General features: G+C 40.7%; 5 protein-coding genes across 5 annotated transcripts in view; 3 read left to right on the top strand and 2 right to left on the bottom strand.

The window, feature by feature from the left end:
• Positions 1 to 1,294: 1,294 nt before the first annotated feature.
• LOC106652665 lies at positions 1,295 to 1,825 on the bottom strand. Its single transcript, XM_014371758.2, has 2 exons — positions 1,447 to 1,825; positions 1,295 to 1,361 (listed from the first exon to the last, which is right to left on the bottom strand). Exons 1-2 carry the CDS (start codon positions 1,720 to 1,722, stop codon positions 1,317 to 1,319), a joined length of 321 nt encoding a protein of 106 aa, XP_014227244.1. The 5' UTR covers positions 1,723 to 1,825; the 3' UTR covers positions 1,295 to 1,316.
• A 1,876-nt stretch (positions 1,826 to 3,701) lies between these two features.
• On the top strand, positions 3,702 to 4,106 carry LOC106652666. The gene is made up of 2 exons (XM_014371759.2): positions 3,702 to 3,977; positions 4,062 to 4,106. The coding sequence occupies exons 1-2, from the start codon at positions 3,702 to 3,704 to the stop codon at positions 4,104 to 4,106; spliced, it is 321 nt and encodes a 106-aa protein (XP_014227245.2).
• A 5,604-nt stretch (positions 4,107 to 9,710) lies between these two features.
• On the top strand, positions 9,711 to 11,506 carry LOC106652736 (zinc finger protein 616-like). Its single transcript, XM_014371865.2, has 3 exons — positions 9,711 to 9,834; positions 9,897 to 10,008; positions 10,087 to 11,506. Exons 1-3 carry the CDS (start codon positions 9,800 to 9,802, stop codon positions 11,080 to 11,082), a joined length of 1,143 nt encoding a protein of 380 aa, XP_014227351.2. The 5' UTR covers positions 9,711 to 9,799; the 3' UTR covers positions 11,083 to 11,506.
• Positions 11,507 to 14,332: 2,826 nt separating this feature from the next.
• Positions 14,333 to 18,053, top strand: part of LOC111694006 (lachesin-like) — a 96,053-nt gene continuing 92,332 nt past the window's right edge. The window contains exon 1 of the mRNA XM_023460469.1: positions 14,333 to 14,417. The gene's annotated coding sequence lies outside the window, so the exon portion shown is untranslated. The remainder of the gene's footprint in view (positions 14,418 to 18,053) is intronic.
• On the bottom strand, positions 15,373 to 17,308 carry LOC106652667 (zinc finger protein OZF-like). Its single transcript, XM_023460345.1, has 3 exons — positions 17,142 to 17,308; positions 16,960 to 17,071; positions 15,373 to 16,882 (listed from the first exon to the last, which is right to left on the bottom strand). Exons 1-3 carry the CDS (start codon positions 17,165 to 17,167, stop codon positions 15,413 to 15,415), a joined length of 1,608 nt encoding a protein of 535 aa, XP_023316113.1. The 5' UTR covers positions 17,168 to 17,308; the 3' UTR covers positions 15,373 to 15,412.

Raw genomic sequence — 18,053 nt, 5'->3', positions numbered from 1 at the left:
AAGTGGCGTTCGTGTTGGAGCGGCTCGACGTCACGCCGCGTCCGACGAAGTACTTGTCGTCGTTTCAGCACCTCTCGTATATATAGGTATACATACACCTGTTCCCGTACACATCGAAAGCTCGGCTCTTTTGTCGCGAGCACGCGGCCGCTCGGTCAGGTATGCGCGCGGCCATACACAGCGTGCGGACGCACCTTTTTCTTTTTTTTTTACTCCTTTCGGCTATTTTCTTCCTCTTCTTTTTTTATCGCGATAATTGTTGCACGGGACTTTACCGGGGGGTTATCGCGTCTTTGGAAATTTATCAAAAGAAAAAAGAAGGAGAATAAAAGCGCGTGTCGAGAGGGATAAAAAAACAACTAAAAATAAATAAAAACTCGAGCAGCGCTTGAAAAAAATATCCTGTATTGATTTTTATCATTCAGCGGACAACGAATCGCGTTGTGGCGCCGGCACACGGGCGATAATAATTAAATTTTTTAATTGAAACTCAATTTTTGTCTACCATATATACGCACATGTTTGAATTGTACTGTATATAACTGCTGCTGCTGCGGCTGCCTTGTGTACACGCGTACACCGAGAGCCGATTTTAACTCGTAATTTTGCAACTATACGCAACAACACACACACACACACACTGACACAAGCGCCGCGCAACAGTTTCAAGCTCGACTGAACCTCATATCGCGCGCGAGCTGCAATCTATTTGCTCTATTCCTTCTGTATGTATATGTATATAAACCGACATCTGTATATAAACGGGTGCATCTATATATTGACTCGGTGCATGCGTTTATGTGCAGCCACTGACCGCGTGCGTGGCCACACGACTCCACCACCATCGCTGCTGCTGCCGCCGTCGCGTTCCAATAAACTCAGCCTCCGCACACGCGTAATTTCGCAGGCTAAATTAATCAATTCCTCGATCGTTTAACGCGTAATATACGTGCGTTTGTGTAGCGCATCTCGAATTAAATATATAGCGCGAATCTTGTGAATCAGTCGTATTTAATATAATGTGACCACAGCAAAAATTATTTGCGTTGATCAAACTCGTGTATTGAAATGAAACTGGTTTTTCTATCTGAAATTTTCAATCAATTAGCTTATTCATTGTATTATATTATATGCGTCGGGTTTTACACTTTAAAAAGTTTAATCCAATGGATAAAAATCGGATGAAAATAAAAAGGGTCGAGAAAGAAAGTGTACAGGTAGTATTAAGTATAAAACATTAGTTTATTATTTCCATTGATTGGCGATGTAAAATTTATAATAAATATTCGTATAAAAAATATTGATAATTTGATAAATTAGCCCAAAGCGCAACGACCTCTGTTGGATTGCAAAAAGTGTTTCTGTAACGAAGAAAGAAGGAAAAAAAATTATTCGATTGAATATCGATTGATTGAAAGAGCGAAAAACGATGGAAAATATACTCACGGCGCAGTTGACGAGGGCCTTAGGATGTTTCCAATGCTGTTTGCAGCTTTGAGCGGCCTCCTTGAGGCAATGGGTCGCCGCCCATCTGAAGGCGCCGGCCAAGACTCTCACGGCGATGGCCAGGGCTGGATTCCTAGATTCGACCTCGTCCAACTCGCTCAGGTCGATCTCCAACGAATTTTCCTGCTGCTCGTCGTCGATCACTGGCTGTGCAGAGATGGTCAGAGCGACGAGAGCCAACACTCCGAAGAATACCAAAAATGATCGAGAAAACATGATGATTGTTTACTGGAATGGATTTGCTGCTGTTACTCTTTGATAATTGCTCTACAACTGCTGATTGTTGCAAGTTGGCGACTGTGGATTGACACTCGGTCGAGCTTCCTTATATATCTCTCGTTTTAGACTGATTTTTCATGATTCTAGGGACTACTCAATTTCTTCTACGTAAAACTGCTTATTCACGGCTAATTTAACATATGATGAACCAACTTTCCTCGTTTGATAATACAGATTTTGCAAATCTTATCGCTTGTAATCCGGTTTCGAGTGAATAACATCTGTAAACAAACGCACCACAGTATCAAGAAGCATGGAAATATTGAATAAGTTACACTGAGATTAACTGAAATTAAGGAGGGAGTAGGGTCTGTCCGATAGTTTTCGAGTATCATTTTCAAGCTTTTTTGAACACATAGTAAAATGGATTTATTTATAAATTATGTATATTATAAGTAATAATTTGAAGAACATTCAGATAAATTTTCAGCTCAAAATAGTGAAAAATGAACTAACTATAGCAAATTTTCTTGCACAACTAAAAAAAAGATCGATTGTGGTAAAAACTGTAACTGAAAATCTACTAGACGGTTTCTTTTAAAATTTTTCCTTCTATTAGAATACATAGATATATTTTATAAAAATGATTTTTGAGTTTTTGGTATTGTTTTAAAGTAAAGAAAAAATGGCTTTTTTGAAAAAATGAAGGTAAAAAGTCATTGCATATGTTTGTGACAAGCATTTAAAAATGGAAAACGTTAAACTATCTCGACGTCATAACCTTATGTATTATTTACTTAAATTGTGTATAATATATGAAGTGCTCATCGGTTAAGTAGATTTTGAGTGACGATGTCTACCGAATTTTTTTACAATGCGTGTGAAAATTTGCTGTAGCTAGCTTATTTTTCCTTAGTTTGGACTGAAAATTTACTGAATATTCTTCTAATAACAATTAATAATGTGTATGATTGGATAGATCTATTCGATTTACTATATCTACAAAAAAAATTTTTTTTTTGTGGAAATTTTTTATGAAAAGCTTTAAAAAGATAAATGAATAGTTAGTGTTATTAATAATAGGTGAGGTTGATTTTAATCTTTGATGGAAAATTGTGTTTAAGAGACGAAAACAATTTCATATACATAAAAACTGCAAATAGTTCTCATAAAGTAAATAATCAACTATAATTAGTCTAGAATAATGGTATTAATTGAGTAATAATAATTTGGGAAATGACAAGCTTATTTCGATTAATGAAATCGTCATAACTTGACATTGTATGCTAAGAATATTTGCGCATCTTTGAATGAAAAAGTAATCAATTAATGTTTGCGTTTTTGAATACATAAAGTGAAAATCATTCACGCAGAAAGATTATTGATAATTCACAGAATTTAAATATTTGAATGCACCTTGATTTATTCCAGATATGAAAAAATTTGAAGCAAGCGTTTGCGGAAACTTCGGTATTACACAACTGCTAATAAAGAAAAGATAAACATTGTACAGAGAATTTGTTCAAAAATTAAAATGTAAATAAATTAAGAAAGTTTGCGTGCGACTTTAATATTATCATTTTTACCGGAATAGAACGGGAGTCTTTTTTTAGTTATTTTGTAAATATTTAAAAAAATTATTTTCACTGCAGATTTATTGTAATAGTGAAAAATAATGCATAAACTTTATTAGTTTAGTTTATTTTAGGCAATACCCAAAAATATCTATTAACAGCTGCTTTATGCCGGAATCAACATTTGCAATGACTTGAAATGTTAAATTAGCCGTGAATAAGCAGTTTTACGTAGAAGAAATTGAGTAGTCCCTAGAATCATGAAAAATCAGTCTAAAATGAGAGATATATAAGGAAGCTCGACCGAGTGCCAATCCACAGTCGCCAACTTGCAACAATCAGCAGTTGTAGAGCAATTATCAAAGAGTAACAGCAGCAGATCCATCCCAGTAAACAATCATCATGTTTTCTCGATCATTTTTGGTATTCTTCGGAGTGTTGGCTCTCGTCGCTCTGACCATCTCTGCACAGCCAGTGATGGACGACGAGCAGCAGGAAAATTCGTTGGAGATCGACCTGAGCGAGTTGGACGAGGTCGAATCTAGGAATCCAGCCCTGGCCATCGCCGTGAGAGTCTTGGCCGGCGCCTTCAGATGGGCGGCGACCCATTGCCTCAAGGAGGCCGCTCAAAGCTGCAAACAGCATTGGAAACATCCTAAGGCCCTCGTCAACTGCGCCGTGAGTATATTTTCCATCGTTTTTCGCTCTTTCAATCAATCGATATTCAATCGAATAATTTTTTTCCTTCTTTCTTCGTTACAGAAACACTTTTTGCAATCCAACAGAGGTCGTTGCGCTTTGGGCTAATTGATCAAATTATCAATATTTTTTATACGAATATTTATTATAAATTTTACAATGCCAATCAATGGAATAATAAACTAATGTTTTATACTTAACACTGACTGTACACTTTTTGGTTCCCCTCTTTTTTATCTTTCATCAATTCTACTCTTTAACCGACGGTCATTCATTGACTATCACTTTTCCTAAAGCCTCTTATTCGCAAGATTGATTTCGAAGCCCATCACATAATATTCTCAAGAATGAAGCTGAATCACCAAGCGAATTGGTTAACATGGTAAGAAAAAAAAAATTGAAAGCTACATGCTATATTTAGGGAACGACGCGTCGTGCGCGCCAGCAAGGAGCTTCGGGCCACGCCGATCGCCAAGTCCGCGGGGAATACGCGTAAAGAACGACAACAGTTGCGTGCACAGGCGATCGTGTGCATTTACACATACGTACATTACGGTACGTGCTCGACTCGTTGTAATTTTTTTGCGAATTTCTAGTCGCTGAAAATCCGGGGCTTGCGTCGTACACGAGTGTATATAGCGTATAAGGTGCGGAGCTACCCCCTCGACGAATTTAACCAACTATAACACGCCAGTATCACCCTTTATTTCATCCTGTCTCGATGCGTATAGACGTAGTCCGCCGGAGGCCTTTCGGTAAAGATGCCTTACAGTAACTACACGCGCCATATGTGCATTGTACTTTCAGCCCTCGACTGCTCCCGCTGCTATTTCTTTCTGTACTTTTTTCCTTCTTTTTCTCCAAGTATCGGGAAAATCTTGTGTGTGTCTGTGGGTGTGTGTCCCAAGGACACGTGGAAACATTATTGGCGTTTGTACAGTAGCTTGTACCGGCAGCTACTATATAGGTTTTACCAGCTTTGCGCTTGCCACACGATGCGCCACGACGATGTATATATACAATATACACAACGCGACATGCAACACGAGCTCGGGCTCCAATATTACCATAATCGCCGAAACGATCGTCGCTTATACCTCCGAAACCCAGCCGCTTATACATCGCTGTATATACGTATCGTATAGATGTAAATAATTTAATCCCATATATATTCGGGTCACGCGGGGGTGGCCCGGGTAGTTTTATACCATGTACACACGAAACAAAAGAAAACCGCGCGAACGAAATAATGCGATCGAGGAGACTTGGCCCTCCCCCGCGCGAGCACGTGTATTACATACCTATATACGCGCATCTGGACAATTAAGCATCGGTGCGCGCGCCTGTATAACAAGGCAGCGGCAGCAGCATAACCCCCTGTACAGCAAGACAGAGAGAGAGAGAGAGAGAGAGTAGATGATAAATCACTCGATGTATAATGCACGTTGCAATACACCGCCTCGACATCTATTCGACCCTCCGCTTTGGAATATTATTCGCGCGCATAGCTCGACGCACACATATACACAAACACAGCAGAGACTACAACAAAGTGTCCTCTGTATGTGTGTGTATATGTAAACGCACACAAATACACACACATAGAGACGCATTGCTCCACAACTGACGATATAATTTATCGAGGCGTACTGCTGCTGCTGCTGCTGTTGCTTCTGTTTCGTCGCGAGTTTATCCCCTTGATTTGTCGGTATGCCGCCTATTGCCCTATACGTTGTCGTCGTCGTCTCTGTAAAGGAGGCATCCTGTATATATAAATAAGAAAGTAAAACGAGTGGTGGTGGCAGCAGGTGCTTTTCTTTGATTTTTTCAAGGACGTCGCGACTCAAAGGAAGAGAGGCTACTGCTGCTGCTGCTGCTGCTGCTGCATATTGCGGAATCGGACGAGCTTAATAAAATGAAAAATTCGCCCAATATTGCCAATATACACGTAGTACTACAACCGCACCCAAAAAAAGGGCTCGAGGGTCGTGTCGCTGAGTACGTATATGTACGCTTATGTGTGTGTCACATCCTCGTCTCGCACCATGCGATATGTACACGTACGTACACAGCCACCCTCTCTCGCTCTCTTCCACCCCATGGGGATTTAACGCTTCATGCATTTTACATCCAAGAGAGAGAGAGAGAGAGAGAACTGCCGCGTCGAGCGAGCTTTGATTCCCCTCCTATAACCCGACTGTACAGCGTAAAATGTATATATGCCGAAGCTCGATGCAGAGCGACGGTTTCTAACGATATACGTATAAAATACGAACGTACGGTATACACACATACCGTTGCAAGTGATCAGTGACTTGGATCTTTTTTTTTTCGATCTTATATGCTATATGTATCGCGGGGATTAATCTTTGATCGGGTCTACTCATTGCCCTTCGATGAATTTCGATGGGAATTATCGGGGAGAGCCGTCGCTCGTATACGTTTGCGCTGCGGCTAAGGCGCAGCATCAAAGATCTTTGTACATAATGCGGCGCTGCTCTGCTGATGGCTGATGATCGCGTCCTTGGTATGTATATACTGGATACGATTTATAGGATTCTTGGCCTCGAAGTCGCGGAGACGCATCTATGTGTAGGAGCTGTAAAAGTCCCCCCCATGGGAGCCGTTGATTCGAGACGTTTCAGCGCGGCTGGTATAGTACGTGTATAATACGCTTTTTGGCATCGGAGCCTATGGGCAAAAATTACCCTCTCAAAAGGCCGTGATGTGACTGAAAGTTATTCGATTAAACGCGACGATGCATGGGTTGTGCACGCGGGGGGGACGAGTCGAGACGCGTACACCCTAAAACTTCTTTTTTTTTTCTCGTAAATATTGATACTTTTTGACGCAGTTTATAGTTTCATTCGCATCTCTCGTGTATTGTTTCTTGAAATAATAGGTGAGCCAGAGCATCCGAGAAATCGACACTTCATGAGATGCGATTAACAATTTAAATGAAAGAATAGAATCCTTGACGGATGACAGAATAGAGTTCTTGGTAAAAAAATTATATGTCTGCTATATTATAATACATACTTTGTTATAACTTCCATATAATTCCCGGTCTTTGTTACTTTGTGTGAGGATTTGTTAGAAATTAGGATGAAGCCATCTATCGGTCGGTTGCGGCACTTTCCGCACGTATTGGTCAAAATGAATTGAGTTCTCAGAGGGACTCATAACGCTGAAAATATATTAACTTATTTTCGTTCCTTATTACTATTTCCATCTTTTATTTTCAAAACTTCTTTTAAAATCTCGTTATTGGCGAGCATGAAAATCAAATTTATTTGGTCAAATTTAGCTCGTTGCAATCGAGCTCCTGTTATATCGTCTCGTTATGACAGGAACTGAAAATTCCCTCGTACGCTTTGCATAAAATCCAAGCAAATAGTTACGATTCGCTCGTTGTAATCGAGCTCTTGTTAAATACAAGCTCATTGCGGAAAACCTTTTGCTGACCCTATAAGGAAGTAGACAAAAGATGTATGAATTCAGTTAGAAAATCTAGAATTTCCAAAAAATTTTGAAGACTAAACGAAGTTCTCAGGTTTTATTAATCTCTGAAGTAACCCTTATACCATTGATCACTCTTAAATTTTTCATAATCCATGAATACATCCACAACTACATATTTCTATGAATTTTCACTCTTACAATGCTGCTCTATATTATATCTGCACTTGACGCGGTGCAACACACCAATGAAAATACCAATCAATTTCCGTACACAGCATCTTATCCGAATAAAATATAATTATTCCATACACTAAAAGACGCGCGGCTGAACTCCAATACAGCTAATGTAATCGCTCAGGCAAGAACCACTCAGTGATCATCGTCGAATTGAAAATTCATTTCGTATATCGTTTCGGCGCAGGTGTGATGTATTAATAGACAAAAGCAAACGTATCGTAGCTCGTCGCCTCGCGAACGAATCGTATACATGTATAATAAAGTGAAGCAGCAGCACACAGCCTCTCAAAGTACATACGGTATACTAGCGGGTACAGGAGCGGGCGTAAGTATATCGTATACACAGATATACATACAGTGCATATAGATATAGCATAGATATTTGTACGTGTGCGCGTGCGAAATCCGTTTGCCCGTCTGCGGCGACAAACTTCTGAAATATTGATGCTCTTCTCGCGCGCCAAGCACGACGACGACGACGACGACGACGCGAAAGTTGTAAGAAGTAGAAGTAGTAGTAGCAGCAGCAGTAGGGAAAAGACGTCGTCTCTAACGCGCTTTTCACGATCCTCTAGCTGAGACTGACGTGCTCGAAATGCCTCGGTGTGTGTGTGTGAGTGTACGTGGTAGATATGTATGTATATGTACGCCTCCGCGTCGCGGGAAAACTTTTCGATAATATCGCCGCAGCAGCGAAGAGAGATGCGCCCCGCGCTTTATATACGTGTATATAGCTGCTGCTGCTGCTGCTGCTGCTGCCGGGTATATGCCGCCGTTGCCTCATGATGCCGCGAGCTAGTCGCGCAGCGGCCCTCGGATTTTGCTTTTGTGTATGGAAATGTCATAATCGATACCGCTCGAGAGGAAGACTCCCGAGTGATACAGCGGCTCACGGGAAATTGATAATATACGCGAAATTCGTTCTTTAATGTATATACAGGCAGATTGTGAAGCAGCCAAAGATGAGTGCAATTAAAGAGCTGCCTCCGAAGAAACAATCGAGTAACGATAAAGAAAGAAGCGGCACTGGGAAGCTTAATGGCAAAGCAGCTCTCTGTATACTTGTATCGTATCGCGTGATTTTGCTCGCAAAGAGAGAGCTGGATAAAAGCTTGACTTTAGGCCTCGTGTTATTTACCCGAAGAAAATCTCGGAAATTTCACTCCGAGTGAGTGTGTGCGTACGTATACGAAAAGAGAGAGAGAGAGAGGGAGTCAGTGAGCGAGGAGAAGAAAAAAGTGAGTATAAGCTCGAGGAGTCGAGATCTAGCTCGGCGCACTTATAAGGATTTCACGAGTTTACCTATCTTCGACTCGATGCTGCTGCTGCTACCTTTTTTTTCCCTCTCGCTCTCGAGACTCTTTTGCGCCTACTTCATCCACACCCTCGACCACCGGCACACACACACGCACACCACGAGGCACTTCAAAATAGCTGGTGGATCACGATCGTGCGATAACCCACTGCTCCAACCAAATCTTTCGAGGAAAACAGATTACGTGCGCGGACAAGCGCGCGCGAACTCGAGCCTGCAACGTATAATATTGTTTCTCACTTGCAGCCATGCATTTTTGATGCGTGCCACTTTTTTATACGCGTAAGGAAGAGGAGTGAGTCCGCGAAAGAAGAGCGAGGGCAATGATTGAAAATTGAAAATCAATTCTAAAGCAGCTGTAAAAAAGAGCAGCTACAAGAAAGACTTTAAATCCAAGAAAATTTAAATCTAAGCCAATTCGTTAATTAAATTTAATAAAATATCGAAAATACAAAGAAAAAAAAGCAAATGGATGAAATTTCAGAAAAATAATGTAGTCAAAAAAATTTTCTAAAGAGAATTTCATTGAAGTTTCAATTGACTTTGTTTATGTATTAGAATTAAAATGTTTTTAGGTATAGTTTCTGTTGATATTCTGGCATTTTCGAGATCGGACTCTATATTTATTATTCTTAGACGCGAGGTTTCTTTAATAATATCAACAACTTCGCTTCGTTGTGTTTATAAATTTTCAAAGCATGATTCGTAATTATTATTAAATTCGATTTTAGTGAGTATGAAATTACTACAGTACAATTAGTCGTAAACTAAACTCTTAGAGAATAAGATGGAATTTAACGGTTTATTCAACGGTGCCATCAGGTAATAATTAACTGAAAAACAGATAAAAATATTATGCCATAATTTTAACTGAATAATTTTAGAATAAAGGAAGAACCTATTGAGGTGTCGCTCACAGAAAATAATGATTATGAAACGATTGACAAGGAACCCAATAGCAAAAATGTTCAGTCCTCCAGATTTCGAGATAATTCTGTAAGATTTAATATTTTAATGTGATTGGTATTTCATTTATTTATCATGAAACTTTACGCACAAATGATTTTTCTACAGACCTGTAAGCTTCAAGAACGGGACAGATATTATGAATCTGAATTGAATGATCTGGAAATTGAATTCGAGTGTAGAGACGAAAAGCCTCACATAAACTTATTAGTAGTAAAGGACGATTATTCTCAAAATTATTTGCAAAACATGAAAAATAGTGATAATCATATGACTCAAAACATCATTAAAACAGAAGCCGTGGTTGTAAAAAAAGAATTTTCCAACAACGATTATCAAAAATTGAAAAAATTTGTTGACGACGGATTCAGCAAACCAAACAGCACGAAAAAGAAAATTGATTTGGCCCACAACAGTGTTACACATTCGTGTAATGTATGTGGAAAAACGTTTAGATATAAGGGAAGTATGAAAAAGCACATAGATACAATTCATAAAGGTATTAACTACGCTTGTGATGTATGTGGATCAAAATTCAAAAGTAAAAGTTATCTTAAAATCCACATCAATGCGATGCATAATGGTAATATCTACGCATGCGATACGTGCGGCAAGAATTATGTAACGAAGGGTAATCTCCAACATCACATTGATTCAATGCACAATGGCATCACATTTGCATGTGAAATATGTGGAACGACTTTCTCAACTAAAGGAAATCTCCAAATTCATATCAAAATGAAGCATAAAGGCATCACCCACACATGTGACAAATGCGGGAAAAAATTTGCAAAAAAACAGGATCTAAAAATCCACATTGATGCGGTGCATAATGGTATCAAACTTACATGTGAATTATGTGTAAAAACGTTCTCAAATAAAGGGAATCTCCAATTTCACATCAAGTCGAAGCATAAAGGTATCACCCCCCACGTATGTGACAAATGCGGGAAAAAATTTACACAAAAGTGTCGCCTCAAAAGTCACATTGATGTCGTGCATAATGGTATCAAACTGAAATGTGAAGTATGTGGAAAGCAATTCACACGAAAACATAATTTAAGAGCCCACATGCGTAATATGCATGTAATATGCAGTCGGTAAAATGCGACAACAGAACGGCAATCTGAAAGCTCATAACGATGCAGTTTACAGTGGTACCAGTTACGAACGTCTTAAAGATACGCAGTTGGAAAAGCAAATCGCAAATAGAATGTAGACGAAGGGCACGAGAATTTTCCATCATCAAGTATCAAGTATATCAACAAATTGATCAATCGAGGTAGTAAAAACTGTAGTACTAAAAACTGTAAAAATTCATGCTGCGAATCAATATTTGTAATAAACTCAGCTCATAAGCTTTTTTAATTGTGACGTGGAGAATAACTGAAACTAGCATACCGATATGCTCTGGATTTATCAAAGACGCGCGAATGTAAATTTGAAGTAAATTAAAATTATAATTCATCTCAAATCTTATATTGAGATAGTTATGTCAACTGATGAGCTCCTATAAAGTTCGTAATTATATCATCTTATTTATTATGTAAATATGACGTCCAATTTTGACAAAAAAAAATTGGAAAAAAGTTAAAAAGAAAATAAACGACGTTGCTTATTTCGACTCGATCTTTTAAATATTTATTTTTATTTTTCAACCGATTTACTCATTATGCATTCGCGCTCGCATTACACGTTTTACTACATAACGATATATTATTATTTTCATTATTATTAGCGCTGCGTTCTGCCGCAGCCGCAATATTTAAAGGTCGCGACGTGTGGCGACAACACGCGTACACGCGGCCGGTGGTGTCCCCGTGTTAACGCGTTGCGCGCGAATCGAATCAATCTCTCGAGAGAGAATGTATACACGCGTTCGCACGCTCGCATCCGGAATAACAAAAAAGTAATCATCGATGAACACCTACTCTCGCCTCTTGCTCTCCCGATAGATCGATCAATTTACGAAGCTATTACACTCGTTGGCGCGGGGGTGTCGCCCATCGAGTTTTTCGATCGCGCGTGCATGTATCATGCTGCTACACATCGATCCATCAATCATTCATAAAAAAAAAATAAAAAAATCGGCTTCGGGGAATGGAGGGTCAGAGCTCTGCACTCTGGCCGTCGAGGTTTTTTTCGTTGTACCTACGCATAAAGCAATCGAGTCAACGCGCGCAACGCACTACATGTGCACACGCACTCGTGTGTATTATATATCGCATCGACGTCGGGATTCGAGCGATCGGCCCAACGAAAACGATACATCGCGCGTATAAATACATTCACACATAATGTTGAAAATTCCACCCACGCGGACAAGTACGACGATAGCTAACTCATCTCGCGGAAGACGTCGACGACGAGCGACAGTATAGTGGCCGGTAGTACACGCAGACTATTAACTTCGCTCGCGAAGGGATCGATTAGGGAGCGCAGTAACAGCAGCAGCATAGGTTTACTCTGGCGACACAGCAGCCGTTAATGCGCAGGGCTCAAAATGACCAGAGAACCAGCTTCGTCGTCGTATACGTAAATGTGCGTGCGCGCTATATTATATATAGACGCAAGAGTATATAACGCGCGAGAGTAGCGGCACGATGACGACGTAAATGGATTTCCAGCTCGACTGCGCGCCCTCCCTCCAAAATACGAACGCGTCGAATATACGTACGGCTACATATACATTTAGGGTGCGAGAGCGAGAGGCAATTATTAATTGTCGTGTGCCGAAGAGAGTGAGAGAGAGAGAGAGTGGCCAGCTCCAATGGTCCGGCGCACGAGATGTGTATACACCTAACCAACCCCTCCTATTGCTCATCTACGACTATATACGTACGCACGCGTGTACTCGATATTGCCAATGGATATGTACGGCGCGTACACGCTTATAACTATAACGCATACGTCGGGCCGGCGAGCTTTCAGCTCTCCGAGCTTTCGGTAAAGGGGGTAAACGACCTCTGCGGGCTAAATGGAAAGCTGCTGCCATGCGTATGTATACATAGCGCATGCACGTGGCGGCTCGCGAGTGCTGCGTATGTATAGGTCGAAAGCGCGAGCTTTCGGTCACTGTTCGAGAATTCGAGTGACGAAAGACCGAGTGAACGGGGCATTTTTCAAGCTGTAATCGATACGTTCAACATATCGTGGATAATTTTTCACTAACGAGCTTTTCAACCATCAATTATCGTCGTCTCGAAACTTGCCAAATAAAATAGCAACGAGTGTGCGCGGACCCGTCAAAATTACAGCAATGAAACGCGCGTAACGATCGGATGCGCCTCGTACGTACCTCAACGATGCATATATACGCGTTATATATCTCAATGCGTAACTTTGACTCGTATACCGCTCCAATCTCAAAGGAATACAACTTACACGTGTATCACGCGTAGTGTTGTGCAGTAGTCCGCATGCTGCTGTATATGCGGTTGACAAACGAGCAAACGCCAATCGACTTGCACTCCGGTCTGGCTCTCCCATTCACCTCTTCTCCCTCGCACGTATACACACACGTACGTATACGTATATCTATCCATTCCGCGCAACGGAGTATAGTGTATAGGTGTACAGGAGATACACACTCACACACGTATACGCTACATCCCAGTTAGACGATCCTCGCGACTGTACTCCGGCACGAAACAGTTTGGTCATTCCAACAGCAGCAGCAGCAGCAGCAGCAGCAGGAGTATAAAGCATACTATACACATCTCCGCGTGTATGTATACAGTTAGAGTCTCTGCCGACTCGGGCACAGCGGGCAGCAACTTGGCTCGATCTGGCAAACATTCGGAGGTGGCAGTGCGTACCTATATGTATGTAGCCCTGTGCCGAACGCGCAAATACATTCGCACACGTATTATCCCTGACAATGAATCGTGCGCCCTACGCTCCGTACACGTGTATACAAATACACGAGTGTCTGTGTCTGTGTGTACGTGTATATATCGGCAGGCCGCTCGGTGGGCATTGGAATCCGTACACAGCCTCGAGTTTGCGAGTCACAGACTATATCCACGGCGCGAAAGAGCCAAACTCGATGTTATACAGTATACACATCGCGATTCGTATACCATCGGCAACGCGGCTCGTTCGGAGAGGGATAAAATCAATAATCGAGAGAGAGAGAGAGAGAGAGAGAGAGAGAGATCGCGTATTCGCCGCTCCGCGAGTTTAACGATTAATGACGTAAGCGCGCCAGCCAAGCGAGCCGCACGTTGTTGCCGGCGAGTTCAACAATCGGCCAGGAGCGCATTAGTCGCATTTTTTTTTGCCCCCCCAATCGTCGAGCGAGATTTTTCATCGATTTTCGACCAGCTAGTGAGTGCCAAGAGAGAGAGTCGTGATAATCACCCCAAAAATAAATACAAACATCGATAATTAAGTGCAGAGAGAGAGAGAGAAGAGTTTCACATCAGCGGTCAGCTTACGTACGTACTATACGCCACCGCTGTCTATAATTAAATTATCCGCGCGCGATACATCGGCACTTTATATAAAAAAAAAGTGCATTTAAAGAGCACCAACACACACACACACACCAGGCGGCTATTCCGAGGCTGTATACGATCGCGCGATACTCTCTCCCGATAGTCGAGTATGTAAGTACGCGACGAAAATAGCCCAACGCGGCCGCGCGCGCGTTGTTTTTGTTTCGCAAGCTCGGAAAAAAAAGCTGCGACGCGCATGCATCGCCTCTGCAGCTTCTATAATAAATTTCAAAAGACCGAGCGCCGTTAGAAAGAGTAAAGAGGGAGATGGATCTCTTTCTCGTTCGCTCTCTGCGTTTCGAGAGCTGAGAATTACAAAAGGGGGGTCGGAGAACGAATTTACGCGCGACGCGCCTTTTCCTTGCCTTTTCTTCTTCTTGGGTTCGTCTAGTCGTTCGGCTGGCTCTTTTTCCGTATATATATAAGTACAACTAGCGAGCTCGCAGACAAAAGCTCGTGTTCCCCCCTCGCGTGATACAACGCACTCGAACGCTATTGCGATATTTATCGTTTTAATTCTCTCTCGCCGTCTCTATATGTAGCCGACGTGCGTCTGTGCGGTACAAGCGAAGTCTCCTTTTAATTATGCGCAGCAGTCGGTGCAGTATACACGGTGCGTACATACGTATAACCAGATATAGCGGTGTATAGCAGGAGTACAACGCCGCATTCGTTATTGTCACTTTCGAATGAAGGATCCTTGAGTTATTATTGCTCCCCGATACGCGACAAGTCCTACGAGTCGATCGAATCGCAATGATACTTATATGAGCCGATCGTTTCGCGCCGGAGCATGCAGGAAAAATTTTACGAATTACTCGTGACGAAGCTGAATAACAATTTGAAATATTTTATTTTTCTTTACAAAATTGAAAGACATTCACGTGAGATATTTTTCAAAATTACAAAGCGCATTCATGTGAGTGTATAAATCTTCATTGGGTTCTGATGTCTTGGAACGAATTGCACGCTCTTCCTTTGTTAGGATCGTGCACTGCATTTATATGAGTTTTGAGGCTACGTTTGTATCCAAATGATTTTTGACAAATGTTACATTCAAAGGGTTTTATATGATCATGAACTACATTTCTGTGTTTATTTAGGTTACCACTTTGTCCAAATGATCTTTGACAAATCTCACATTCGAAGGACTTGACACGATTATGTACTGTATTTAAGTGAGAATTCAGATGATGTTTTAGTCCAAATGATTTGTGACAAATATCACATTCAAAGGCTTTATTATAATTATGTACTCCATTTGTATGTTTGTAGAGATGACCCTGTTGTCCGAATGATTTGTTACAAATCTCACACACGAATGGTTTGCTACCTTCATGTACTGCATTTATATGAACTTTGAGATAATCTTTTCGTCCAAATGATTTATGACAAATTTCACATTCGAAGGGTTTACTACGATTATGCACTGCATTTATGTGTTTCTTGAGGTCACCTTTTAGTCCAAATGATTTGTGACAAATATCGCATTCGAAAGATTTGATCCGACCATGTACTACATTTACGTGAGTTTGGAGGCTGCTTTTTGATCCAAATGGTTTCTGACAAATCTCACACTCGAAGGGTGTCTTACGATCATGTACTACATTAATATGAGTTTTAAGTCGGTCCTTGCGGCTAAATAATTTTTGACAAATCTCACATTCGAAGGGTTTGACACGATTATGTACTGTATTTAAATGAGTTTTCAAGTAACACTTTAGTCCAAATGATTTGCGACAAATTTCGCACTCAAAAGATTTGATCCGACCATGTACTGCATTTACGTGAGTTTGGAGGCTGCTTTTTAATCCAAATGGTTTCTGACAAATCTCACATTCAAAAGGTTTTCTACGATCATGTACTCCATTTATGTGTATTTTTAGTACATGTTGGTATCCAAATGATCTGTGACAAATTTCACACTCGAAGGGTTTGCTGCGATCGTGTACTACAGTTATGTGAACTTTAAGTTGGCCTTTGTGTAGAAATGATTTGTGGCAAATATCACATTCAAAGGGTTTGTTACGATCATGTATTGTGTTTATATGACGTTTTAATGCATGCTGGTATCCAAATGTTTTATGACAAACGTCACATTCATATGGTTTATTGCTTTTATGCGTGAGATTGATTTTTGTTGGACTCGCTTTTCCTTGATGAGATATTTGACACACATTGCGCCGACTAAATAACTTGGTTTCAGTTCTTTTTTCCGATATTTTGACCTTCCTGAATTCGTCAAGCTCATCACTCAAATAATCGGTTTGACTCTCGTTTTCTTTTTTCACAATAGGTTGATAACCCTGGTACTCAGTTTTGTAGATGGTTGACGACGGAGACGACAGTTCAAGTTTAACATCTTTGCACTCAAAATCCACGAATATTTTTTCATCTGACTTTTTCTGCAACGATATGACCTCATTCACGTGATTTGCATAAAATTGAAAGAATAGAAAATAATTAAAATCATTCAACTCACCGATGATTTATAAAACGTGATCGTTTCAAAGTTTTTGACGTCGCAGAAGTTCACTGAATCGAAAATACCTTCTACCACGTCTGGCAAAATATCGTTCGGTTCCTCTTTCACTCTTTAAGAATAATAGAATTTTATGAGTTGATTGCTTAAAAAAGATCATTGCGTAAAAAGAATTATCGTACCTCACTATGTCCTCCTTGTTTTCCATTACTCTTTTTGCAATATCACTATGACTTTTCACGAATTGCGCTGAGAAAATATTTGAGGTTAAACTCCTCGATTAGCCTACGGTATATCTCGATTTGGCCAATATGTAAACACTTGCTCACCGAGGAATTCAGATACTCGCTAGCGACTTTACGCACTGCTGGGATACTATTAGCGAGGAGACGCAACGATTATGGTAGTTCCTTGGCGATATTTTTCCCCCCTCTACCATCGTCTAGTCATACGCAGTTATGGTACCTGTAATACATTTGTAATGAAAGTGTCATTCATTCAGGCGCAAAATTCGCTTACAGAAACGTATGCGAAGGAACATAAAAAGAAAATATTTCTGAGCCCATATCGATACAGAACATGTTGGTATTATGCACGTGGTGTTATAAATCACACTCAATAAGTTACATAGCTATTGTTGGATGGTAAAATAAATACAGCAGTTGCATCGATGATTTAATAATTTTTTTCATATACTATAAAAGAAGTGAAGCTCACAATAATCGAAATAAAAGTATTGCGAGTCTTTGAATTTCTGATAACGCGATCGAGCACGTTCATATGGTTTGTGCACTCGCACCACTCTTATAGTAAAACAAAAAAGAGTCGCGCAAACGTATCGCGCATCAGCTCGTTGTTAAAGTGGCGCTTAAGCCGCAATGGACGCGCGCACTCCTATAAATAAGTCAGCGCTCTTCCAGAAACGCACTAGGCGCGCGCGCGACTCACGTGTTTTGGGATAGCGCGTGCGTGCTTGCATATACACGGGAGGGCGTTACGCGGCTGTTTTCGAGCGAATTTTACACAGATATACACCGAAACGCATGTAGTGCACGAGCGTTGTATTTATAGATGCTTTGAGTTCTTCGCGGCGA

The sequence above is a fragment of the Trichogramma pretiosum genome, unplaced genomic scaffold (assembly GCF_000599845.2).
Source record: "Trichogramma pretiosum strain Unisexual culture from Peru unplaced genomic scaffold, Tpre_2.0 scaffold50, whole genome shotgun sequence".
NCBI classification, from domain to species: domain Eukaryota; kingdom Metazoa; phylum Arthropoda; class Insecta; order Hymenoptera; family Trichogrammatidae; genus Trichogramma; species Trichogramma pretiosum.
This window is presented reverse-complemented; position numbering and strand designations above follow the sequence as displayed.